Here is a 26,832-nt window from a genome sequence, read left to right as displayed (position 1 = left end):
GACTACACTGACTGACTCAGACTGACGGTTTGCAATTATCACTGTCCACTGTCTCTTCATTTGGGACGTGTTCATGTTCTGTAATGGTGTACAGTCAGCATCTTCCAGGCCTCTGCTCCAATCATCAGGTGGAGAGAGGAAAGGACACCTGACAATCCCGTGACAGCTGGTTGGATTCAGTTTCACATGCGGCTCCGGTTTGGATCTGCATGCCGATGTCTGCGTGCATTTCAGATGGATTGAACACTCTGTGGTGTAGCGATGTTTCAGCGTGTGTTTACCCCAATGAGTGCTGGGATAAACCCTCCATTCCCTTAAGCCTGAGCAGGATGAGGTTGGGTAAGGAAAAGGTGTGTATTTATTCTGCTGCTTTGTAAAGTCTGACTCCCGCCACGATACACGAGAGGGATGTCCAAACCCTGACTCCTGCTGGCTAAGAAAGGAAACAAAATGAAAACACATTTTGTGGGCGACTGGCCTTCAAACGTTTCATTTTATTTTGCCTGCTTCCATGTAAAAGATTAAAGCCAAGGACGCATATAGAGCCTTCAGCCAATTAGCGATCTGACGCACAAGTGTTGGCACTGCCACCGTCTGACAGTGATGCAGCAGTAGTACCGGCACTGAACATGCTCGCAGATGTCTCCATGGCTGTGCAAAGAATCTCTGAAGTAACTTTGAATTATTTATACAGAGGTCGGTGTTTTAATCTGATATACATTAAGCTCACATGGCAGGGAATTGGGGTCACGAAAATACATATTTGTATGTGTCTGACTCCCAAGGATTTGGGCTTCCTGTGCTGTAGTTTTAGTATTTCCCAAATTCACACTAAACAAGAAATATAGATTTTACAACTATAAACATTATATTATTTTATCACTGAGAATCTGGTTAACGTGATGGTTACAGTAAGAATACACACATTTCTACTTCTTATCATTGATAATAATAATTAACAACAATAAAAATAATTCAAGATTTCAGATATAAGATCCCGGACACAGCCATACAATGTCCTTATTGTCCTTTTGGTCGGAGCTGTATTGCTTTTATGCTCGTGGTGATTTTTATCCTCCAAATGTGTGTTGTTACTTCAGTCCCCCGCCTCCTGCCCCCCTACAAGAACTTCACTGTAAAGTTTCTGCTGCTCCTCTTTAAAAGCGTCTTTCACTTTTGCTCGTTTCAGACCTCCATCCCTGAGAGCACACAGGAGAGATCAGAAAATAGGGTCAAACCGGATCTGTACGTCTAAAGGAAAGCGTCAGCTGGAAAATTCTCTCGTAAATATACCCAGACTTTTTATTTATATAAGGGAGCAGCTGTAGTGTGCAAACTTTGCTTACGTTTTAAGTCCATTGGTCCAGCTGACCTAAACAGTATTTGGATGTACTATACATTTTTCTTCATTAAGAGTTTTTTAGGAACTCATCCCAAAAATGTGAGGTTTTAAAAAGGCATTCTAAACCTATTTTTTTGCAAAATCTTCTTCTTCTTCAATGGTGTGGCGGCACCTGACTTGAGGATTCATTCAAAATGTGCAGGCGAACTCTGCTAATGACTCACCAAATGAGATCCACTAATCCTCCTTGTGCAGCTACGGCTGCTTTCACTCTGTTGGCGAACTGCACTGCATCCTCCCCTTCCTGCACGAAGACAATGCAAAAGCACTGACTAAGAAAAGGGTGCAACGTGTACTCCAGCGGATAGAATAAACCGATGATCGCAAACCTCCCTCAATCATTTTCATATACCACCTTATTTCTTTGTATGGTTGACTTCAAATGTTTCACCTCTCTGTTCATAGGCGGCAGGTACCAGACGCTGCAGACAACGGCCCAACTGCTCATCATCCTCAGGAGGTAACTCACCAAGCCAAACTTACTGCTGTTCCAGAAAGCATCCCCGAAGCGAGGATCGTACTGCGAGATGCACATCAGGCCATATTATGCGTAGGTAAGCAAACAAGCAACATTAGGAAAAGGGGTGGGAGACAACGTTCCGACCTTGATGGCAACTGGATAGACTGTGCAGGCTATTTCAAAGCTTCCCTTTTTAAACATCATCACTGATGTGTTGTTGATGCAGGTACCTGTAGAAAGACCCAGTGTGGAGCTCTTATCGACTCTAAACCACTCCGCTCTCCTTATCACAATGATTCCATCATACACACCCTCAGGGAAGATCAGGATGGGCTGTTTGGTTTTGTCTGCAACATGATCGCTTAGCCTAAAATGGCAAAGCAAGGGTTACAAAGACAAAAAGGAAACGATATGTTACGAATAGCCTTACCGCTAAAGTTCAAGACAAATGATGTTCTATCTAAACTGCTGATATTATAACAATAACCAAAACCAAATCATTATTTGTATTCACATGGTCTCCATGGTCTCTGTCATTATCACTAAAGTGACGAGGTATAATTCTGTACTCACTATGCTTCTATGGCCGTATGCTCCCTGGCAAGTTCTTTATTTGATGGCATCCAAAAATACATTCTGATGTGTTAGAAACCAAGCTAAACAACATTCTAGACACCCATTCATAACAATTTAAGACAATTAAAGCTATACACTGGGGTGGCTGAACTTCTTAAATAATAAGCGGTTACAGGACCACAATGCCGCTGGACTGAAAGCAATGGCAACACTGAGAAGGTGCACTGTTACCTTTTGGCCACTAGGTGTCTGTCTTTAACTTCTGATCTTTCAAACCAGATATGATGAGAGGATTTGACCATCGCTCGCTGGATCATTCCCATCAACCCTCCGTGCACCTGGCCCACCTGTTCAGCTCAACAACAACAACAACAACCTCTCTGCTCATCGGTAATTTGTCACAATCATGAACTCTTATGAAGACGGAACACACACACACACACACTCACAACGATTCAGAGACACACAAACGTTTCTACCATAGAGTAGCAGCCATCATTGGCTAAGATGATTACATCAATGGGGGTTGTGTGATTAGACACACAGATACCACCAGTCTTTGGTTTGTTCTCTCTGAAATTAAACAAATATGTTTTGACACAATATTTGGTAACGTGCATCTACACATCATACGCACAAGACATTATCTTCTCAGAAACAGAGAGATTTGCAAAAAGCTGTTTCGATGTGAAAATGACTGTTCTGATAGTTATAATGAATTCTACATGAAACACGTTGTACCTGTTATGATAGGTGATGATTGCTGTGAGAGCTTTCACACAGATGCGGTAACATATCAGATGAACCTTCTCACTCAGGTAGAACCTTAACCTGAAGACATATAGCACAATTCCACTGTAATTCCTCTAAGAAGGTAATTATTGAGGGCCGAAATACTGGGAAAGTCTCGTATATTATGATCATCATTCTACCCTTGGCATAGGGACCTGACTTGAACTATTGTGAGAATAGAGGTAAACTTACTCTTTATTTGGTAGAAAGCCAACCAAAGTAGTCAAGACAAGAAGCAGAATAATGCCAGCGACTGCCAGAGTAACCCTGCAGGAAAAAAAAGAAAACCCATTCGCCTCTTTGAGAAGATGAGATGAATCTTTCTGCCTCGGCAACATAACCTGCACACACCTGAGAGGCAGCAGGACGCCGTAGCGGATGAGGACTCCCAGGCCCCACAGGACAGTAAGTCTCATGCTAATATGACGGAAGTTGTAGTTACTTCGAGTCAGCAAGTTCCAGCCCTCCAGTTCCTGGGCCGAAAAGCGCTTGGTCACCTCGTCGTCCAAGATGCTCTCCACGCCTGTCCGGCAGAAGTAGAAGATGTCTGTCATCTCAAACTCTGGCTCTGAGGGCAGACTGCTGGGAGAGCCTCTGAGCTCCTGGATCTCCTGCTGCAGCGACGATGCCTGCTCTTTGGCTATGATTCCTAAGATGAGAACGAGAAGTCGATACACACGTATTTGAGTTAATAGTCAAAATAACAGAGCTACAGTGAGCGTGAGAAATATCTAAATATCACTTGCTTACCATTGCTACATGGTTTATAGAGTTGCTGATTCTTCTCCTTTGCTTCCTTCTCCATTCGTGAGGTTGCCCACTAATTTAAAAGAACAAAAAAAAACATTCAAATAACGTGTTTGGGGGAAAAAAAGAGCTAAACGGTCACAGGAAAAAAGAAACTCAGGGACTCGTATTTGGGCAAAAAACATCCTCCCAGGAGTTCAAGCTCCCACAGGTATCTTCACTGCCCCAGATGGTAGTCCCATGGATGAAAGGCTTTTTCCCTACTTCAGTCTGTCCCCAAAGCTACGTCCCCTGGGAAATGGAGGCAGAAACCTGGCCTGTGCAGAACCCAGGGGGCGCAACAAAAGGGACAGTTTTCTTTTGTCTAAAATCAGGGAGGTTATCAATGCAAAACATATTTTGGTAAAACATAGAAGTATCTCAAAGGGTTTTAATGTATAACCCATGCTGTTGAGTGGTAGGATATTTTTTTTCCCCAAAATGTTTTATAACAAACATACTTTGAGTTTGTCCAACACTCTTCTAATAATATTGTCCATTGCACAAAGCTCACCTCAAAGATCTTGAGAAGGGTCCTCATGTAGAGTCTCCGAATACCAAAAGAGACTCCAAGTACAGTAGGCATGATTACGAAGACAAACAGAACAGTCAACCATGCGTGGAGACAAGTGATGGAGATGCCGAGACACCGGCACAGCAGGTTGTCGGCTGGAAATGTAAACCAATTCATGGCGTAAAACGGAGAGAAAGCAGGCTGCACAGCGTGGCCAAGCTTTCGGCAAGTCTTCTGAATACTTTGGCCTCCGTGTCTGAAGAAAAAGTAGAAACAATATAATCCTCCATCTTCCCTTTGAGGTGACTTGTTCTCAATTGTGACCTCGTACTTTGTTGATGGTCGTCATACAACATCATACTTGGTCGATGGTCAATTTATGTATGTGCTAGGTTTAAATGAAACTATTTTCAGTCATGAATCATTATGAAATTGACATATTATCAAGCATCCCGGGCAACAGTTGTTCTTCTGGGCATTTTAAAAAGAGAAATAGTTCAAATGCAATACTTAACTGGGGTGTGCTTTCTTTTCAAAGTAGCTTGATTTCCTCTGTGAATTCACTGATTGGTTTGTGACAGCATGCAGTCGTTCCAGCTTTTCAACAATGGCTCAAAGACTGTAAATTGACAGCCATTGCATAATTGTAAAAAACAAACAAAACTGAATGCTTTGCAGAAATTAAAACGACAAACACATTTCTGAGTCATTCGCCCAAAACTTTAGTGAAACTGTTCGCTGACCAGCTTATGGATCACAACACACTTGAAAAATGTGCAATTGATCTAAAGTGAATGTCTGTTCAACTGTACTGTAACGTTATTTAACGTGAAAAAGTTCAAGAAGCACATGCTTCAAAAGTTAGTTTTCATTATGTAGCGTCAACAATTGTCAATAATATTCAATTATTATTACCAAACCAAAATTGATCACACAAATGAATTCATAGTTGTTCGCGTTAAAGGGACTTACCCTGCCGGTGTATTAGGAAGTGGAGATACGTCTGTGTCGTAACACGCTGCGGCTCACAAAGGAGCTTCTAGGTTAATAATAGAGCTCCTTCGACCCGTGACCGCCGGCTAACAGCAGCTCAGCTAACGGTCCAGTTCTAAAGGACGAGGCTTGCTGACACTGCGCGGGCGGATTTACACGCTGTTGCCAACATGGTAACGCCACGCTACAAGTGCAGACAGTTGTATACAGTCGTCATGGCAACGGGACTGTCACTGGACCGTAGACGGGACAGTCCCGCACACTGGAATAATGTTATTATTAGCATCCTGTAATAATCATCCACATAGGGGTTAAAATTATTTTGAAGAACTTTTCTCCATCAATCCAATAAATTGATCTTCTAGGGTCAGGTCTTTTTCATCTTACTTTAAAACTTTAAGATTAATAGAGTAATTATGTTTTTTAAATGATATGGTCGTCTACAGGGTTTCTCCCCAAATCTCAACATATACAAAGACAACAGTGGTCATCTGGAAGTCCTCACAACACTGTTAATACATAAAACACAAACACTATTCTACATTATACAAGTTCCAATAAAAACCTTTATTAGTTATATATTCTGCTACAAATGTCAGTTATTTCTTGCATGCATAGTTTAACACTTAAGACAAGAAAAATCACAAAGTAGGGTGTCCCTTTAGAAGAATATCTTAAATTTAGAGCATGCATGAACACATGTTAAAAACAGTAAACTAATATTTTAGCTGCCCCAGGAACCAGAAAGGGCATTTCAAGCAGTCATTTTGAAAATATATCCATATTTCTCAAACACAGTACACTTAACAGTTATAACACTAAGACTCAAATTATATTTTTGTAAACTTTCTTTGGCTTTTTTTCATGAAACAACAAATTCTTCTTCTTGCAGATACAGATGAATAGAATAAAGAACTTGTTTTTAGAGCATATGTTGGGGCAGTTTATGGAAGAGGTTGAATTTTCAATTGATTTTGAGGTATTAAAGTTCAAAGTATAAAAGTGTAACTCGATGACTTGTCTAACTCTGTTTGTGTTAAGTCAGTAATACACAGCCTATCGCATTCAAGATTAGCAACTCGCTGCAATCCGAATCTTTCCAGTTGAAGGAGCCTTGCACACAGGACATTATCTCACAGTATGATGGGCATAATGTTATTAAAGTAAGAGAAACTGTATCAGTGCTACATTACACGTACATTACGGAAACTAACATCGGCTTGCCCTAACCAGGGTAGTCTTAGAAGGGAATAATAAACCAAGAGTAGGTTTAAGAGAGAAACAACAGTACGCACAAAACACAACAGCTTTGACAGGTTCACATGAAATATTTCCATATTGCCGTGTATCATATTTGTGCTTGAGTTGTCCTCCGCTTTAGAGAGGAATGTGTTCTATTGGTTTCGCTGCTAGTCAACAATGTATTTCTTTAATTGCTACAATTATTAACATCTTGTTTGAGCTCAATAACTCAAAACGTCCCATTTCCCTACAACCGTTGAGTCCACAACCACGTCACCATTAAATGGAAAATGTGCTTTTTTTAAAAAGACATACCACGTAAAAGTCATGAATGCAGCAGTCGGTTTTGTGTGAGTTCTAAGGAACAGCAGCAGCATATAATCAACAGTGATGGCTGTGATCGTCAGACTTTGTGCTTCAGCATGGCAGTTTCGGGGCTGGGTTGATATGTTTTTGTTTTCTTGTTCATTCACAGTTCAGAAGTTCCAGATCCATCGGTAGCCTGTCCTGGACTCTGTTTGGTTTTAACACGTCGACTCCTCCCTGTCAGGAACTCATCGCGACATCATCCGCACAAACTCTGGGGATTAAAAGAAAGGCCGGAGTGATTTACAGACACACATGAAATGTATGATGAAACACAAGTGCGTAGAACTGCTCCTCAATATATGGTGGAGGTAATCATATTTGATCCTTTGCTGATTTTGTGAGTTTGAGTCGGGTTTAGCTCGATTTTGGCCTCATCGGACCACATCACCTTCTCCAAAGCTTCCCTGAATCATTCAGGTGTTCATTGGCAAACTACTTACATGCCTGTACAAGGATTTAAATCCATGACAGCGTAGTGTGTTACCAATTAGTTTCCTTGGTGATTGTGGTCCCAGCTGTCTTGGAATCATTAAGAAGTTCCTCCAGTGTAGATCTGGGCTGATCCCTTCCTCATGATCAACAATACCCCACGAGGCACGAGCTTGTCTGGAGCCCCAGACCGAGGGCGATTGATGACAGGGTCATTTTATGTTTCTTCCATTTCCTGAAAAATTGCACCAACAGCTGACTCCTTCCCAGCAAGCTGCTTGGCTATTTTCTCGTAGCCCTTTCCAACCTTACACAGGTCTACAATCTTGTCCCTGACATCTTTACACAGCTCTTTGGTCTTGCTCATGGTGCAGAGGATTTTTATTATGGATTTGCAGCTTTCAACTTTACAGTGTTGTGGTTCTCTTTCCCTTTTTTCTTGTCTAAGTATTGCTTAAGAGTTTTTCAACCCAATTTTATATCCAAATAAATTTATTTCACTTACAGTATGCATTAAATCATGGCTGCTTTCATTTTGGATGGAAAAGACGTTGTTTTCGTGCCACAAGCATAATCTCAAAAGTCAAATCAGTCATGTTCACCATAATCTACATGTTTTCTAGCACCCAGAAAGAACTATTTTCATTCTTGCTCAGTAAAATGTTGCTTGGGAAATGCACCCACTGCATAAAAATGCAGGGTAAACGTGAAATGCTGTCGATGCAAGTGTAATTGTGCAACTGAAAACCGCAGCCCTTTCTAATTTTTTCACCCCTGACAGCTTGTGCATCTTTTTCTCTGTGAGTAATGTATGAGGTGCCATAATCCTTTGGTATGGAATAATCCGACAGGAGCCTTCTGCCTTCATCCCCTCACATCACCATCAGCACGGTGTTGAAATATTAACACACATGTTGGGATTTTACTTTGAAGTGTGTGTGTGTTGAAGACAGACGGTATAATAGAAATAAAAAGGCACAAATACAGTGTAAGCGTGTATTATTTCCAGGCTCTGCACGCGGTGAAATGCAATATGCTGTGTGCTTCGTAAAGTACAATGTCGCACACACCGCTTGGCAGTCTTTACCTTCAAAGTCTACATGCCCGTCTCCGTTGAGGTCGATGTCTCGTAGGATGTCCTCCAGGTCTCTGTGTCCGACCTGAAACAATAGGGTTGTGAGGAAGGTGTGAACGTCCAGGTATCAGAGTCAGACAGACGAGATTCGGACAGACACCATGACTGATGGACAGACTCTCCCAGCAGCTTTGTACCTGTTGTCCCAAAAGTTTTTTCATGGCTTCTCTGAGTTCGGCTGTGCTGATCTGGCCGTCACCGTTTGTGTCAAACTGACAAGGATGAGAGATAGAGGGCAAAATAGGAAAATGATTAACTAAATACTAGTAGAACGTCCCTAAGCTTATTGTTGTTTTGTATGTACCTAAACTTTACAATAACGCTGTTATCAACCTGAGTTTGCTACTCTTTCCTCACCTCCTTAAATGCATCCCTCAGCTCTTTCACCCCGATCATGTCTGCTGTTTCAGCAAGAAGTTTGGGCCCCATGAGTTCAACAAAGTCCTCAAAGTCAACATGTCCTCCCACTGTCGCACATATGAAAAGAGGAAGCACAATTAACCTTCACAGACAAAAAATATCAAGACTTATTTCTTTATTGGGGGTGATGTTGAACCCTAACACCTGAAGTGAAAGCACAACTGATTCTGAACGTTAGTTGGAGGGATAAGGAATGATTAAGAGAAATGCAAACAGACAATTTTACTTACAATTCATGTTGATCTGCTGGCTCAGTTCTATTAGCTCCATCTCTGTTGGCATGTAGCCCATAGTTCTCATGCAGTTTCCCAGGTCCTTACAGCCAATGAACCCATCCTTGTCTTTGTCAAACTCCTTGAATGCCTCACGCAACTCTGAGAGTGAGGGATACAGGGTTTGAATGTTATAGAGATGTTAAAATTAGAATTAGAGAATATTTACAACAAACAAAAAATAAATCACTGAAACGGGGGCCATACCATCCATTTCTTCTGGCCTCAACTCTCGATCCTGTGAAGGATCACAGTGCAAGGTTAGCATCCAAACACTGCTGGTATTTTCAAATAATGCCATTCCGCAGCAGTCCTTTCACAGTGGGATGCTGGTCAAAAATAAGTAACTGCAGGTATGTGCAGCAGACTGCCAAGAGTCAGCATGTTTCCCTCCAGCCCGAGAGGAAGAGCTTATCAGTGAGATCACGTGCAGACTTGTGGCACTCTATGACACTATGGTGTGACAGAAGCATTAAGAAAAATACAGAATTAAATATAACACGGAGATCCTGAAGCTATGCAAAAACCAACTGTTCCCCTAATTTGAGGTCTATTGAATTTAAATGACCCGATCGCAACCTCTACATGACGAACAGAAGAGCAGTCACTAAAACAGCAGCCCTTGACACTGAACGATTCAACACCGCTGTTGTCTGTAATAACCTTAACGCATTTTGTTGTCACTGCTGGAGTTAGATGAATAGACAAACATTGTAATGTAAGGTGCAATTCTGCCATTTTAGTAATATTCCATCCTGATCAAAACATCAACTAATGTTTACTAGTCATCTCGCCTCATACCTAACTATACACATTAACACACACACTCACACACAGCTTTGATTTCAGCATTCTTGCTATCCAGAGGAACGATTTCACTTTCTAAAAATGCCATTTTCGCATTTCCACAACACTTTTTCACATGTTGTAAATGCTGACGTCACAGTGAGAGGTGATTACTAGCCTCATTCATCCCATGTTTCTGTTGTTGTGCTTGTACTGTGTTGCATGCTAATCTCATGGTATGCATGCACATGATATTGTCTGGACTTACGTACAGCCTGCCGGCTCTCAGCGAAGCCCTTGCGTAGAAAGATGCACGCAGGCCCCAGTACGTTGTGCATAGTTGCTCCGTTCTGGGCCAGGGCCACTAGTGGCTCAAGGTAGGCCCCCCCAGATCCCCCCTCCTCAGAGGAATGCACTGCTTTGTAGTTCTTCTTTTGGTCCTAGAGCAGCATCCGAGGCGGGGCGGGGGGGCAGACATGGGAGCAGGGGCAAAGACAGGGGTAGACACTGTGACTCAGACTGTGGCAGCATGGAGTCAACAAGGAGCCAACAAGGAGGGGTGATGAAGGGGGTGACAGGCATATGTCTGTCAATCAAGAGTCATGCAGTCCTAGAAAAACGTGTAGTCAGGTCAGTCATAAAGAGGTGTAGAGTCAGGTCATAAAGATGTGTAGTTAGGTCAGTCATGGAGAGGTGTAGAGTCAGGTCAGTCATGGAGAGGTGTGGAGTCAGGTCAGTCATGCAGAGGTGTAGTCAGGTCAGTCATAAAGAGGTGGAGTCAGGTCAGTCATGGAGAGATGTAGTCAGGTCAGTCATGGAGAGGTGTAGTCAGGTCAGTCATAAAGAGGTGGAGTCAGGTCAGTCATGGAGAGGTGTAGTCAGGTCAGTCATGGAGAGATGTAGTCAGGTCAGTCATGGAGAGGTGTAGTCAGGTCAGTCATAAAGAGGTGGAGTCAGGTCAGTCATGGAGAGGTGTAGTCAGGTCAGTCATGGAGAAGTGTAGTTAGGTCAGTCATAAAGAGGTGGAGTCAGGTCAGTCATGGAGAGGTGTAGTCAGGTCAGTCATGGAGAAGTGTAGTTAGGTCAGTCATGGAGAGGTGTAGTCAGGTCAGTCATAAAGAGGTGGAGTCAGGTCAGTCATGGAGAGCTGTAGTCAGGTCAGTCATGGAGAAGTGTAGTTAGGTCAGTCATGGAGAGGTGTAGTCAGGTCAGTCATAAAGAGGTGGAGTCAGGTCAGTCATGGAGAGGTGTAGTCAGGTCAGTCATAAAGAGGTGGAGTCAGGTCAGTCATGGAGAGCTGTAGTTAGGTCAGTCATGGAGAGGTGTAGTCAGGTCAGTCATGGAGAGGTGGAGTCAGGTCAGTCATGGAGAGGTGTAGTCAGGTCAGTCATAAAGATGTGGAGTCAGGTCAGTCATGGAGAGGTGTAGTCAGGTCAGTCATGGAGAGGTGTAGTCAGGTCAGTCATGAAGAGGTGGAGTCAGATCAGTCATAAAGAGGTGGAGTCAGGTCGGTCATAGAGAGGTGTAGAGTCAGGTCAGTCATAAAGAGGTGGAGTCAGGTCGGTCATGGAGAGGTGTAGTCAGGTCAGTCATAAAGAGGTGGAGTCAGGTCGGTCATAAAGAGGTGGAGTCAGGTCGGTCATGGAGAGGTGTAGTCAGGTCAGTCATGGAGAGTTGTAGAGTCAGGTCAGTCATGGAGAGGTGTAGAGTCAGGTCAGTCATAAAGAGGTGGAGTCAGGTCAGTCCTGGAGAGGTGTAGTCAGGTCAGTCATAAAGAGGTGGAGTCAGGTCAGTCATAAAGAGGTGGAGTCAGGTCGGTCATGGAGAGGTGTAGTCAGGTCAGTCATGGAGAGGTGTAGAGTCAGGTCAGTCATGGAGAGGTGTAGAGTCAGGTCAGTCATAAAGAGGTGGAGTCAGGTCAGTCCTGGAGAGGTGGAGTCAGGTCAGTCATAAAGAGGTGGAGTCAGGTCAGTCCTGGAGAGGTGGAGTCAGGTCAGTCATGGAGAAGCACCTCAGTCAGTGGGAAGAGGTTGTAATTTCATGACAAGAGCAACTGATGCCATCCATGAATCCTGCAGGTCACAATCCTGCACTGTGACGCATGAAGCAGCACGTATTATAGACGATGCCGAGGATGGAGTAAACTGCATCGCCAAAACACAATGCGTATATCAGACTGACAGCCTCACAAAACAGCTCTTTAATCTTCAACTGCACATTTGGCCTGTCATTAAAGGAAAACCCAGTGCATCGCCTGCTACAGCAGCACTAATAGCTGCGATGACGTTTTCTCACAGAGAAGGCATTGCTGGGATCGGCGGAAAACAGCAACATCTACACAAAGTTGCACACATTAGCACATAAGCATGTTAATAAAATAAAATTGATCATAGACCTTTTTTTTAAATACCCTGAGAATAGCCACACTTGTTGGTGAACATAAAGGCAATGAGTAAAATCCTAACCCAACCACATTTTGTAAACATTCATTCCAATTTCAGACCAACTTGTTCAGATTTGATGGCCAGAACTAAAAATAGGACCAACGTTGTAATAAACTCCAGTGCTCTAATAGCCAATTTGTGGGTGGTAAGAAGTCCACATGAGTCCACATCTAACTGACAGCATCAGGATTCAAACTAATGACATTAAATGTGTTAGCACTAATAGTGCAGTGTCTGCGAGTAGAGAAAATAAGGATTGAAGACCCAGTAATTTATTATCAAGATTGGAAAAATGATTTGAATTCTTTTTTGTGCACATTGTAGAGTCATTTTGTTGTCCAGAAGATGTGGCTAAAGTCCAGACATTTATTTTTATTAAAATCACCTATTAGCAGACTAACCAGTTTGAAATAGTATTTTCACAGCACTAATTCCAATTACAGAGAAAGCTACAGGTAATTAAAACCAGTGCATCCCTGCATCAGTGGACTAAACAAGCCTCTTCTACAGAAAATAAAGCCTAACAGGGTCCAACCATTGCTCTGGCTGATATTTGAATTAAAGAGAGCAGCTGCCTGATCTCAGGCAAAATGCAGAACGCATATTCTTTGACCAACTATTTCAGCAGCAACATATCTTGCGTATTAAACATGAACACGTTGGTCAATTTGCCAACTACGGCGTCCAACATCCAACTCTGCGAGTAATATCCCGCTTAAAGCGAGTGGAGTGGACTCACTGTCACAGCAAATGACCAAAGCACCATTTCTGCTGCTGCTTTAAATCTCACGGACATAAGCTGCCGGTCAACAAATGCCACAAGATATCCACATGCACGCGTAATTACAAAAGTGAATATGCAATAATAAACAACATGCAAATAGACAGCATATAATACTCCCTACAAATGACCTTCACGCTCCATCTGTCACATTGCCAGTTCATGCATTGCTGCAGACTCCACCACGGGAACGGATGCCCACTGGGTAATCTGACCAAGTGATGCATGGAGCTAGGCTGTCTGTGGGTATGTCATGCCAGAAAACTATGAAGCCACACGCTTTCAGTTATATAAGCAAAAAAAAAAAAAAGGAAAACTTCTTTACCACTTCAATCCATTTAGCACAGATGGCATCAACAGTTGCTTGTCATATTGTGCTTTCTCAAGGATGTGCAGCTGTGGATGTGAAGGCCATTATTGGTGGGATCTGCTGCACTGAGAGTATATTCGAGCATAAGCTGATACCACGAGGACAGCTGATGCAAGAGACGTATCGTACAGACCAAGGTCATCTTCTTATTTAGAAATGGTTCTGAGTGTTCTTCCCTCGTTCTTCAACTGCGCACTTATGTTGTAATGGCCTCAGCGCCAGTGGTACATTGCGGCTAATAGAATTTGGCATTGTTGACAGAGCACACCTGTTTAGCAACACTTCCACTGACTGGTCACATCTCGCAGGTGCAGGTTCAACAGCTTGGCAATCTTCCGCTGGCTGCTAAGGTTGCATCGCTGCACAATCTCACCCAACTATAATCTCTAATGACGCTTCTTTGACCTTTGTCTACAAGGCTAAAACGGGTTCCTAGGGAATGTGACGTGCAATAATTAGCACAGAAGCCACTTGTATCTAATGTAAGTACACATCATAAAATGCAGTATGTTTGACCGCTGCATCAAACATGCAAAAGGAGTTTTCAACAAAGTCGTACTCAATTATAAACACAGTAAATTCCTAAAATTGTCGGAAACTACAGCACAAGGAACTTGGATTGCGGTAACACAAAACACAGAGACACTAAGTCAGGCACCACAGGGTTCAGTCAAATAGCTTTTGGTCACGTCGGGGGCACACCATGAGACAAACATGCACCAGTCAGGAGCTTCAAGGAGACCACAGCAGAGCAGACCTTACCTTCTTGGTGAAAATTTTAAGCGACTTTACAGAGTTGCCCATTGCAAAGTAAAATCCTTCCTGTTTTATGTTTTTTCTCTAACCGTGTCTTTGGTAGTGTGGCTGTATGTGAGTGTATGCATGTGTGTTTGCATATGCTTCCGGGCATGCATGGGAATAGGAGTGATTAGAAAGGGAAAGAGGGTTCAGAGGGTCACCCACTGATGTGAGAGGACATCTGGAAAGGGAGAGGAGCAGAGGTATCATAAGGGGTAGAAGAGGTAGGTGGGAGAGAGGACGAAGGAGCCTACCGGGAGGACCAACAGGCAAAGACGCCAGAAGGTACGAGGGGAGGGACACACAAACAAAAGAGGTTAATATGTAAACGCGTAAAAAGGGACGGATCGAAACAGCACAAAGATAAGCGAGGGAGAGGAAGCATGCATGTGATCAGAGCGAGATGCAGGCGCCAAGTAGAAAAGGCAAGATTGCTTATTCATTCCATCCTCTCTCCTAAAGCGTCTTTTCTCCCTCCCCTCTCTCTCTCTCTCTCTCCCACTCTCTCTCTCTTTCCATCTCTTCCTCTGTCCGTCAGTCTGCCTTCTGCCCTTTTTTAACCCTCGCGCTCTCCACTACTCTTACTTCACAATTTCAAACCATCAATTCCAATGCGGCGGAAGACGCTAGTTTGGACAAGCATATTACCTTCCCCAGAGCGAGACGCTAGATACACTAATCCAAACATGCACGCACAAACACACGCGCACACACTCGATTAAACACACACGGATGTGGGGCTGTGGAGCTAAAAATATCACACATGCTCTCTATTCACCCCCTACTCCCCCACATTTCTACCCACTCATCCCCCAGCATCCATCCACTTCTCTCTATTGCACACATACACACACACACACACGTACACACGTACACAGACATGGGGGAGCGTCACAATGTTAAGCTTGAAGGACAGATCAAAGCCAAAATGTAAGAGAAATCACACATGTATTATGTACCACACAGGATGCAAACACACACACACAGCGAGGCAAAGAAATGTTCTCTCATCCACACATGCATGAATATACACACACACACACACACACACACACACAGTGACAATGTAAGAATCAAACACCTCTGACACTAGCAGTGAAAAGTAGATGCTAAATACTTAATGGCATTTTGTACAACACTAGGCAGCATCAATACACAATCCTACGCTGATGAAAGGGATCCTACACAATTTGGGGAAAGGTGTCCAGCCCACAGCGCCGCCATAACGTTACAATGTAGGGAAAATAATCTATTGATTAAAAGTTTCCATTTCATGTTATTTTATTCTTCGATGGCAGTGTGTCTCAGAGACAAATATGGAAGTTTTCACTCTGCTTAATATATATTACAGCTATTCACTTTGTAAATGGAGATATTACATACAAAAACCATAATCAGCGTCATACTGATAAATAGTTTTATTTTAATGGTATGTAAAAAATGTTAGAATTAAATGTTTGACCAGTGACACATTTAACTTCTATCTATTAATTACAATAAAGATAAACCGCTCTAAAATAAACTGTTATATAATGAGTAGTTTAATAGTAAGTACATTTCACTGAGAATGCTTATAATTTCCAGGCCTCAAGTTGCATTTAGTAGTATTTTTGCACAATTGGTACTTTTACACATAAAAGAAACAACAAGATGAGAAACAGATCTTCGCTGAGCGTAAAAAAAACTTTACTTTGAATACAATTTTCTATTTTCAGTGTATATGTGCACTGCAGTCTTCAGGTTTCTTTTTAAAACCCATTTTGCTTACAAACCAGCTGCAACGTCACAGAAAGAGGAGTTTGGCAGAGGCAAACAGTCGGCTGGAGTCAAACTCTGCACAATGAAGGTCAAACTTCCAAGTGAAAAACAAGTAACTATAATCCCTCATTGGGGGATATGTAACACAACTAAGCATCCTTTTTTATCTCCTGTTCAACCAACCCAACTGACCCATTCTCTGCTCCCCTAAATGAACACATTCACGCTGAAGTCTCTTCGGGTCTCGCTCCCTTCCAACATCTCTGTGGCTCCTGTGTGTTGCTCTGCGGATGATTCAGCCGGCCCCTCACCGGGGGCTCATTGTGAACTTCAGAACACATCAGACGTCACACACAGGAGCCGTCAGCTCTCATAATGTCAGACCATGGTGTGCACGGGCATGGGATCCATTTCTCCCCTCTCTCTCTCTCTGCTGCATCCTTCTCCTCACCCTTCCTCACTCACACACACACACACACACACACACACACTTTGATTTAAAGAACTATGTTCGCACTGAAAAATCGACTGCGTTTTAGGTGCATTTCCTGTGAAAAATGAATTTGTGCTGAGGAATATCTGGGGGTTGTTTTCCAGGCGCCAAACGCGGATTTAAAGGGATTTTTGAAATGCATTCACTGTGCACACAATGCAGATTTATGAAAGCATGCAGGCTCTTTTTTCAAGAAGAAATACAAATAATAGCTTTGATTGTCACTGAAGATCTGGAAGATATTTTTAATCCGGGTTCATTCAGTGTGTTAAATGAGCTGAGAGACTGGCAATGAATGCATAGACCAACTAACAAGCTCTCACTCTCAATTTGCTGTTCATCCTCAACCTGGCAAATTGTTCTTCTGCTATTATAAAGGGAGAACTTATGTATCTTTTTTCCCTTTTCAAGGTTGAAAGACCCGGTCAAACGGGCCATTTCCCTGAAGTTACTGGGTTTAATTCACACTCTGATGCAAAGACAAAGGGACTAATAGAGTGGCCACCAGATTAGATTTTTCTGTGCGTATTCTTGTCGTCATCTGAGGACGTCTGAGCACTGAAAAAAAAAAAACACTTGCGTCATCTTCTTGGTCTTGAGACGAGACGAGAAAGTTGAAGTTGAACCGTCATCCTTCGCCCAGATTCTCGGGTCGTTCAGTTTTACTTCAGATTTTACTTTCTGTGAAAATTGGTCTAATCAAAAGTCCAGTGCGTCAGCAGAGGGGAACTATTGACATGTCTCATTGTGTGAATGTTGTTTCTCCCCTGGCTCATTATTCCGTCCTCTGTCTCGTTCCCCTGTCTCCCACTGATTTTCCCTTTCAGCCCGAGGTCTCCATGAATATTCTGCATCTTCGTGCACATGCTTAAAATCGCAGCCCGTGCGGTTGGGTGCGCAGGCTTTTATATTTCACGTCCTAATCCTCGTCTCAAAAAAGGGATTTTAACCAAAAGAGTGAGTTTTCTACCTCCTTTTTTGCCGGCACAGATATAAAAATATCATCTGCGTCTAAAAATAGCCTACTCCAGACATGCTGGAGGCATATGCTGTGGTGGAAACAAGGATCCCTTTCCTCTCATTTCTACCCAGCTCTCCATCCTCATTCCACTCATTTGGTCTTCTCTGGTGAAGCCTGCATCTCTTCTCTCTCTTTTTACAGACGTCATCAAGGTCAGTGTGACCCTGGCAGAAGAATACAGATTTTCTGAGGGCAAAAAAAAGAAGAAAAAAAAACAAGAGAAAGGGGAAAAACAGACAGGAAACCCCAGTGGGGAGGAGTGTGGGAAGTGAAGGGCTAATCTGCGTTTGAGGACCTTTCCCCGCATTGTCTCCAGAGCTGTCAGGTGGCAGCAAGGAAGTGAGAGCTGATGAGCGCTTGTCTTATATAACAATCATCAGGTCTGCCAGCGCTGTCTTCCAATTTATCCAATTGTCTCGCTTCCTTCTCTTTCTTTCCCTGCCAGATCACTTCTCCTGTCTCCCTGATGTGACACAGCGGGCGGTTAATCCCTTTCACTCACACACACTCTTTGAATTCAGACCTATTAGAGCAAACGGCACTTGCTCCCTCTGCTGGTTAATACACAAGTGCTTTCATCAAAGTACATTTGATTGGAAAAGAAAACATTCTCTGCCCTGATAAAATCTCTCGGCAGCAGTTGGTGGACCTCTTTCAATAAGAGGTCTGCACGGACGTTCCAGATTCCCAGTGATGTTATTATTTTAAAACAAGGTCACAGAAGCTGAGGGATGAGCCCGTTGTGAGAATCACTTAAAATAGAAACTCAATTTTTACTAGGACCAAAAAAAAAAGGTAATGCCTATCCTTGGACAAGGTGTGATGTGTAACCTGAATAAGGCCTTAAGACAATACATTTTGATTGTCACATTGTGAAAAATATGCTTTATCTCATCAATAACACAACCTATTTTCCCGACTCTCATCCCCACACTAGCTTTTTTTATGCATTCATTTTATGAATATGAAACTGAAACTGAATAAGAACTCAACTCACTCTCAAATCTGCTCTGTCAGGTATCATGCTTGCTAAAACATTTGAATTCTTTTACCGAGACGGGGAAAAGAAACCGTTCCACCCTCCTCGAGGATCTGAAATCAGGCCTCGGTGGTCTATTTTTAGAATGATCTTATCACAGGGAGAACATTTGTTTTGTTGGGGTTGTATGCAGATCTTGATGTTACGTAAGAAAACCAGACATTGACACAGTGTAATAGCTCACCCTGTGTCCTGCATTCTTCTCCTACATCTAAGGAGCAATCAAAGACGTTTAATCATGAACCGGTGCATGCCTCTTCCAGCCCCTCTTGCTCTCCTTATCACATTTGATGATTCAAATGCACATTATACATTCAGCATCGCGGAGGAAACTAAACTTTTTGATGGTGTTTTTCATTTGAGCCAATGGTAATTTCCATTACATTGAAAATCATTCAGAGCTCAGATTTGCAATTGCAACCTTTCACTGTAAATTGCTGTTATATTTCACCTCACTGGAACCTCTGGGAGTGATTGAAGCTGTGGCCTGGATTGAGAAGAGTTATTTCTGGAACACATTAGCGTTTGGGGAGGTAATTGTCTCCTCTTGAGCTTTTTTATCATCAAGGCGGAGGGAAGGATTTCAATGAAAAAAAGGAGAAAGACGGGAGCACCGTACGACTGCACCATGTGACGGAGTCAAGGGAGAAGTGTGGCAGACCACTGCCGTATTAGTGGGGGGTGCAGGGAAGAACTTTTACTTGCTGGTGACCTCACGCCACCTTATATAAATGGTGTGTGTGTGTGTGTGTGTGTGTGTGTGTGTGTGTGTGTGTGTGTGTGTGTGTGTGTCAAGCTCAATGAAAACAATGAAAAGTTTTCCACAGGGGAGAGTTGATCCCCCTGCTGTTGCTCAGGTGACAGGCCGATGAAAGCGTTTATCGGGATGCTTGACCGGCTGCTTCACCTTCCCCTCCATGTCCCTTCACCTGCTGTCACCAATCAGGTCAGCAGTTCATACATTTTTAATAAGCACTTACGACTATAATGAAAATTTGGCAATGAAGGAGTATATTATTACATTTTCACTTTGTGGAAAATATAAACGGGAAAGCGAAACACATTAGTACCGCTTGTCCCTTTTGGATTGTCTTACTCCCATCGTATTAATGTCTATACTGTGGTTGAGTGACCTTGTGAATTAGCTCCACTTCCTTTTTTTCCTCCACGTTAAGTGGGGGATTTGTCTCACCATAACGTGCTCTGTTGTTGAGTAAAAGCGCTCCAGTGCCAGTATTTTATACCAATGTCAAATGAGAAAAAAACATGAATGAGTGTAATCTCCTCTCCGCGCCCCTCTTACCTGCCCAAAGACGGACTTGACTATGGGATGAAGACTAGAGTCATGCTCGGACGCGGGAGCGCTCTGCCGTTTGGTCGTGCGGCTGTTGGCGGACCTGAGAGGCGCGCTGCTGGCCGCAGGTGCCCCGGAGCTCAGGCTGGAGGATGACGACCCTGTGACGACTCTCTCCTTGGGCTCGAAGAAGTGAGCCGCGTCGTCCGCTTGCTTCGGGTAAGAGGGGGTCGCGGAGGTCTTCCTGTCCTGCTGATGCGCCGCGGGGGGCATCTCGCGGTGGTGGTGATGGGAGTGTTTGGACCGGGAGGACTGGCCGCGCTCTTTTTGGTGCGCGGTGGTCCGGTGTCTCGCCTCCTCCCGGGAGTAACCGTCATCCGCGAGGCTCGCCTGCCGCTGCGGAGTGTGGTCCTTCTGCCCGCGGCGATCGCCTGCATCTCGCGGGTCGGCGTGTCTTGGCTGGCACAGCGGTCTCCGCGCGCTCGTCCCGCAGTCCTCCGTCCATCCCGCGTAATCGTCGCCTCCGGCTGCGGCGGAATGATGCTGAGTGCGGTGGCTCCGGTGGTCGCGCGGAGCGCAGTGCCCGGACCTGCGGTCCGGCGCCGAGGATCTCAGCAGTGACGTGGTGGACTCGCTTTTGGGGAGACCGGAGCTCATCGTTCTGCGCCGGGGACGACGTGGAAGCAGCAGCGGCGGCAGCAGAAAGCCACCTGGTCGAGCATTTGCAGTGAGTGTGAAGTGCGGGCTTTGACGGCGCTCCGCTGACTCCGGATGACAGCACGTGCCGCGCGGACGCGTGTCACCCGCGTGTCCGCGCGCAAACTTCATTAAGGCTCGCGTCACTGCAGATTTTTCGGCATCACGGGCTGCTTGTTATTCCCTTAGTGTGTGAACTCAATCAGAGCCGCACTACTTAACATCACATTTGTTTAAAATCGACATAATTGATCGATAAACGCAAAATGACTCAACTCAAAACTCATCAAGTGGCTTCTGTGACATTCGTTCTGGTGTCTTTATCAAGACAATGTGACATGAAGTGTAACTGGACATTTGACTAAACATAAGAGGATTTAGAGAAGTTGGACTCTTAAGCAAACTGACAAAGAGGTGAAAATGCAAAAGCAAACAAGGATCAAGGGGATTACACAAAAAGATGACGAAGCAGGAATCATTTAAACACTTCAGCAGTTGGGAGGTCTCTTGAGCTATAAGTGATGTTTTTGCAATTAACACTGAGGCACCATTTGTTCATTCATTGGGATGAACAAACAAAGGAGATGTGATATAAAACCAGAATATACCGTATTCCACAGTAAATTATAAATGCTATCATTTCATCTCTTGTTGTTGAAGATGTGGATTCACTCCCTCAAGAGATTATGCAATTAAACTTCCCAAAAATCTCACAATGAGAGGTCAGTTTTTGCATCATTTTTTTCTCATTGTAAAAAACCTATATTAATCGATGTGAATAGTGTTTCCATTAGATTAGATTCCACTATTATTTTCATTTCATAGTTATTGGACTTGAAATTATTCTAAATTTGCAAACGTAATCTGGCGATAAAAATGATGTTGAGGCGTGAACTGCAAAGTTCAAAAGAGAAGAAAAACACCACATTTGTCAGCGTGACGATTTTTCAGCCTCATCCCATCTGCACACCTACGGTCATGATTCTCACAGCAGCTGTCCTGGGATGCAGGGCAAAAGTGTGCAATGATGTCAATACGTGCAGCCAATTAGACACGCGAGCTCACGCAATGTTTTTCACAGCAAAAGCTGAGAAATGAACAGATTTTTGCCCTCATCTCTCTGGGGAATTTTTTGTTCACTGACATCTGTGTCTCTGCTCCAGGGAGAGGAGAAGCATCTTCACTCCATCAGCCCCACCCCCCCCCCCCCCCCCCCCTCTTCAACATCGTGCCGCTTTAACTCCTCTGCTCTACCTTTTCATCACCCGGGCATCTTGTGCCTTTGTAACTCTGCCTTGAGTCGAATCAGTTAAAGTGATCACACATCCTCTCTGTCTTTTATGATCGGGGATAGAACATCTGAAGGTGTGATCTCAATTTTGGCACTGATGTTTTTTTTGGTTGAAAAGTGGCATTCCACCAAGTCTCAAGTAGAACATCAGCAGGGTCAGAAGACTAAAGTAAAGAACACAAGACTTTCTTAAAACATAAAGAATGCTGATTTCTTACCTTGTTTAAACAAGTTTTCTAGTAGAACACAATTAGCTGTTGAGTAAATGAAACGTTTATTTCATTTTTGTCAGTTTACTTTTCTATTAGAAACACACAAAAACTCACTGACTCACTGGAACTGTGACACCTGTCCGTTATTGAGTTTTTTGCCTTTCTGATCAACCTCGTCCCCCGATGAATCGTAGTATTACTGCATGATTAATCAGCCAGGTGAATTATTAACAACCACGCTGCCTGTGGGGAAGAAAGAGCTCCCTCATCGCAATCATCACATTTGCCAAACTCATCTAACGAGCAGGATGCAATATCCAGAGTACGACATCACAGACCGGGTCACATGGAGCAAACACGAATCAGAAGCCGATACTTTGACAAAAGTTCTGACTAAAGCCTTGTTGTCATCGATAGAATAATGTTATCAACACATTTCCATGGTGGCTTCGCACAGGTTTGCAACGTTGCTGCTATGATCTTGTGATACGATGTAAATGATTACACATTACTGGACCACCACATTTTGGTGATATGTAATGCAACTTATTCATAATCCGGCATAATCATCATTTTCAGCTCATTTATTGCGGCAAATAGAGTTCAGTTACAGTGTAGTATTATAAATTAGATATTATCAAGAGCATTGTTTTGGGCTGTAAACCTGCAGTAGATCCCGAGCAAGGTTGATTTGGTGGATTGTGCACATACTGCTGCTGGCCTTGTTTGCTGTGAGCCAATGGGGCAAAAAAATAAATGTTAGCTTTGTTTACTGGCCTGCTGCTCATCAGACAGGTGTTTTACACATGTTTTCTATGCTAGTTGGCCATGATGAGTCACTGATTGTAAAGAAGGGGGGGGGGGAGCTGATAATACAAGTTATTTAAAGGGTGCCCACAATATGACAATGAAACACTTTAAAAAAGAGAGATCACACTCAAATAATATCAGATTACAAACTACAGCGCTTGGACAAAAGTTTTCTAATCTCTGTCATGAACAAATATAAAATAATTAGATCTGTGTATGATTTATAGACAAAAGGGAAAAATCCCTGCAAATGGTTTTCCCAGAAAATGTTACCTATTATTATCTTAGTTTAGAATGTATCATTACTAACATCCACTGCAAAGCACACACAGACTGATGGACGGATGAGAGACCAACGTATTTCTTTGTTTGTGAGGTTTAAATATCCATCAGCGTGAGTCACCGCTGTAACACTAAAATTCGTGCGTGAAATGAAGCAGAGCCGCTGCGTGAGGATGGAAGAGTACTTTCAAGATGATTTGGAATACACACTGAATACATAGATAATGCATGATTCCAAAAATACACAGTCTCTTCAGTGCAGTACACACATTATACAACTGTGTGTAGTACATTTAAATGTAATACAAAATACTAACTCAAGAACAAAATTATGCACTAGATTTTCATGTTCATTCAATTACTGCTTTTGCACTTCCTTTTATATTACTTCCTATATATATATATAGAATATTTGCGCACATGTGAATACAGAATAGGCCTAAATGATCCAAGCTTGTCTTATTAAATCCAAGAATTCTCAGTAAATACAACAATTGAGCTTTGATTTAGAGCTGGGTGATTCTATACTAAGTTGCGTAGACTTCATGTCTCACTATTTATTTACCACATACAAAGTGAGACACACCTGCTGTGTCTGGTTATAGTAACACTGATTGAACTGGCACCAGCCTCCATTTACTGTGATGAAACCATTATTGGAGTGGGTGGAAATTAAGCAGTTTAAGCAAAAAGGAATTAACACCCCCGTCACACAGCGGTGGCTGATTGGAAATAAGCTCATGAACACGTCATAATGTCTTCATACCCACTGGTCCAAAGTCATTTAAAAAAGATTCACTTTTTCTGACAGCATTTAATAGCTTAAATTCTTCTAACTAATTTTCCTACAAAAAATGTTTTTTTGACAACAACCAAAGCTACGCTTACGTTTTTAAAAGCGATGATGATGATGATGATCACTGGCGAGTGGGTCCTCGCATGGCTGGAGTTAAGTATTAGAAAAAGACGCCGTTCACAGGAAACACGTACATGAAGAATAACCATCCTGTGTCCGTACAACCAAGAGAACTAGAAACAGATTTAGTATATGACGCAATACATGCTTTTTCAATGCAGGATGCCCAAAACATTGCAGAATGCCCCACTCTATCTGGTCACATTTTAAAGAAGGCTGACTTGATGACGTTTCGGTGCAGCAGGAAGGAGGTTTGCTGCTGGTGGTGTGCACACCGTCTCCCCCTTGTGTTGAAGTTTTTTAATTTAAAAAACACTCAATGCAAGTGTTAAATGAGTGTGAATAAGGGCTAAAGCGAAGCGCCTCTCGTGCCACTGTGCTCATGTGGGTCCGTGGGCCCAGCTGTAGGACCATCGATGCCAGAGCACGTTCTGGACATCGGTCAGCAGCCGTCCCTCTGGACCGCCAGGGACGGTCGAGCAAAGGACAGTTTTCATGGACATAGTTTATGATTCTGTGCTACTCAAACGGGTTAAATGTAAATTGTAATGTGATTAATCTCAATGATAATTACAATGGAATGAAATTAAATGGAAAGTTTAGTTAGTAGATAAAACTACATGTATTATACTTTCACTATAATATAAATGAACCAAAAGAAAAAGCATTATGTTACTTAATTAGTTTTAGTTTAGTTTTTATACCCCAAATGGTTAATTTCAGGAATGACAAAAAATACACTTTTGCTCAAGTCCAATTTCTGTGTTTCAGATTCATTTCATTCTGTGAGGCCTCAAAGAGACTCTACATTTCTCATTTTTTTGATCCCACCTTTTCCAGAACCACTTTACTTCCTGTCTTTGTTTAGTTTCCTCCTCTTTATTGCCCACAGCTGAATTAACCATCATCCCACCCCCTCAATCCACGTCAGTTTATCCTGTCCTACCCAGATTTTGTATCTTCCTAGTGAAATCTATTTCTACATTTCTGTATTTCTCCATTTCTTTATTTCTACATTTCTGTATGGTAGGGGATCCGAACCTCATTCTTGAGCAGGATTGGTCATCCAGAGGTTTCTGTACGTGGGGAACAAAGCCCCGTATTGAGTGTGGTGGGGTTGGAAACGCAGCCTTTCGGCTCCTCCCCAACCGGCCGGCCAATTAGTGGCAGGCCTTAAAAACCAACCTGCCATCATGGCCTCAGGTCTGGTCCTGTGCTGTACATGTGTGTATGTTTGCATGTGTTGGTGTTAAATTGTATGTCTTAAATTCTGTTTACTAACACGAAGCTTTGGTCTTGTGCTGTACAGAGAGAACCTGCTGCTGTTTTGTCACTTAATATTTTGTAATCTTGTGTTTTCTTTTGGTTTTCCTCAGTTGTTGTTTTTTTGCCGTGTTTGCTGTGTTCAACTTTTATATATGGTATATTTATGGTTTTTATAATCTTAACACCCGATTTTAGTGATTTGCGCTTACCTTGGTTTTATTGTTTTCTCCAATAAAACCTTTTTTTAATCGCAACAAACAAGCGTCTCTGCCTAATCCACAGCAACATATTTGCGTGCCTTGGGTATCTAAAGCTGTATTTCTTGGGGTGTAAGTCCCCAGGTGGCGTTGTAGGTTCTGCCCCTAAAGCCTCGTCACATGAATGAAGGATTTAGAAGGACTTCTCCCTCACAGTTGGTAAACATGGTGTAGAAGAGATTGGTTATGCTGTTACAATCGTCTCTATCCTGATGGGGAAAGAAAGCCTGCCTCTTAAAATCTACAATAGCAAAACACTCCTTTCAGTCTTCACAATGGAAATAGAAGATTAGTACTGTCTTCTTCAGACAGAGGTTGAGACCTCCCACCTCATTAGTGTAGACAAATGAATCAAGAAATGTGATGAACAGAGATGTAGAAGTAAATATATGGTATGAATTTGTTTATGAACTGTTTGATTATCTATGTTTATTTATGGATGTATTTATACATACATTGTTAAGGATTTGTTCATTCCTCAATAAGTGATTTTTTGTGTGTCCTCCATGGGAGAACCTTGAAATTTCAAAACTGAAAGAAATACAGTAAAGACAGTATGAACAGAATAGAAAGTGAAGATAAGATGTATAATTTCTTCTTCTACTATTTCTATGAAATGGTGAAGGGGAAAAGCCACAGCTGGGATTACAAATTGAACTGTCACGTTTTAAAAAAAATAAAGAGTGAGATCTGATGTTTTACATTTCTATCTGTTACCTGTGGTGGAGCGACTTCACTTAAATGCTAAATGTAGTGTGGTCTCTGTTTGGCCTCAGATGGACGACTCGTTTGTCTCTAAGCGCACATCCAGCGTAATAATAGCACCGCAGGCATTGGCTCGTTTTCCCTGTTGTTTCCTGACACATTGGCGGGTCAGTGCAGGAAAACAGACAAGACCAGCGGTGGAAGTTCTCTGAAACCGATTAAA

The 26,832-nt window shown here is 42.8% G+C and overlaps 2 protein-coding genes and 1 long non-coding RNA gene across 5 annotated transcripts; 1 reads left to right on the top strand and 2 right to left on the bottom strand.

The window, feature by feature from the left end:
* Positions 1–229: 229 nt before the first annotated feature.
* Positions 230–5,799, bottom strand: LOC119226477 (glycerol-3-phosphate acyltransferase 4). Its single transcript, XM_037484498.2, has 13 exons — positions 5,503–5,799; positions 4,531–5,149; positions 3,981–4,050; positions 3,582–3,879; positions 3,423–3,497; positions 3,180–3,269; positions 2,918–3,011; positions 2,670–2,785; positions 2,174–2,229; positions 2,007–2,092; positions 1,794–1,922; positions 1,567–1,646; positions 230–1,199 (listed from the first exon to the last, which is right to left on the bottom strand). The coding sequence occupies exons 2-13, from the start codon at positions 4,705–4,707 to the stop codon at positions 1,097–1,099; spliced, it is 1,374 nt and encodes a 457-aa protein (XP_037340395.1). The 5' UTR covers positions 4,708–5,149; positions 5,503–5,799; the 3' UTR covers positions 230–1,096.
* LOC119226480 (uncharacterized) lies at positions 1,203–2,882 on the top strand. The gene is made up of 3 exons (XR_009942694.1): positions 1,203–1,283; positions 1,808–1,956; positions 2,718–2,882. It is a non-coding gene; the product is annotated as an uncharacterized LOC119226480 (long non-coding RNA).
* A 289-nt stretch (positions 5,800–6,088) lies between the features above and the next one.
* cabp1b (calcium binding protein 1b) lies at positions 6,089–21,437 on the bottom strand. 3 transcript variants are annotated; one of them, XM_037485256.2, is made up of 8 exons: positions 20,184–21,437; positions 10,449–10,616; positions 9,598–9,628; positions 9,349–9,492; positions 9,056–9,165; positions 8,836–8,910; positions 8,651–8,723; positions 6,089–7,345 (listed from the first exon to the last, which is right to left on the bottom strand). In XM_037485256.2, the coding sequence occupies exons 1-8, from the start codon at positions 21,000–21,002 to the stop codon at positions 7,320–7,322; spliced, it is 1,446 nt and encodes a 481-aa protein (XP_037341153.2). In that variant the 5' UTR covers positions 21,003–21,437; the 3' UTR covers positions 6,089–7,319. The 3 variants fall into 3 exon arrangements, with proteins under 3 accessions (XP_037341153.2, XP_037341154.2, XP_037341155.1); XM_037485258.2 differs by lacking the exon at positions 20,184–21,437 and adding an exon at positions 14,534–15,597 and having other exon boundaries at positions 6,091–7,345; XM_037485257.2 differs by lacking the exon at positions 10,449–10,616 and having other exon boundaries at positions 6,090–7,345; positions 20,184–21,087.
* Positions 21,438–26,832: the final 5,395 nt, after the last annotated feature.

The sequence above is a fragment of the Pungitius pungitius genome, chromosome 18 (genome assembly GCF_949316345.1).
Source record: "Pungitius pungitius chromosome 18, fPunPun2.1, whole genome shotgun sequence".
NCBI lineage: Eukaryota > Metazoa > Chordata > Actinopteri > Perciformes > Gasterosteidae > Pungitius > Pungitius pungitius.
Note: the sequence above shows the minus strand (reverse complement) of the source record. Positions and strands in the feature narration are given on the sequence as shown.

What these genes read in the sequence shown, in the direction of transcription:
- LOC119226477 (XM_037484498.2), bottom strand. Translation starts at nt 4,707, where the DNA reads ATGAATTGGTTTACATTTCCAGCCGACAACCTGCTGTGCCGGTGTCTC. An exon ending in CTATAAACCATGTAGCAATG is followed by an intron (nt 3,880 to 3,980) that starts GTAAGCAAGTGA and finishes TTCTCATCTTAG; the next exon opens with GAATCATAGCCAAAGAGCAG. An exon ending in TCTATCCAGTTGCCATCAAG is followed by an intron (nt 1,923 to 2,006) that starts GTCGGAACGTTG and finishes TGCATCTCGCAG; the next exon opens with TACGATCCTCGCTTCGGGGA.
- cabp1b (XM_037485256.2), bottom strand. Translation starts at nt 21,002, where the DNA reads ATGAAGTTTGCGCGCGGACACGCGGGTGACACGCGTCCGCGCGGCACG. An exon ending in GAGGCCAGAAGAAATGGATG is followed by an intron (nt 9,493 to 9,597) that starts GTATGGCCCCCG and finishes CCTCACTCTCAG; the next exon opens with AGTTGCGTGAGGCATTCAAG. An exon ending in AAAAACTTTTGGGACAACAG is followed by an intron (nt 8,724 to 8,835) that starts GTACAAAGCTGC and finishes CTATTGTTTCAG; the next exon opens with GTCGGACACAGAGACCTGGA.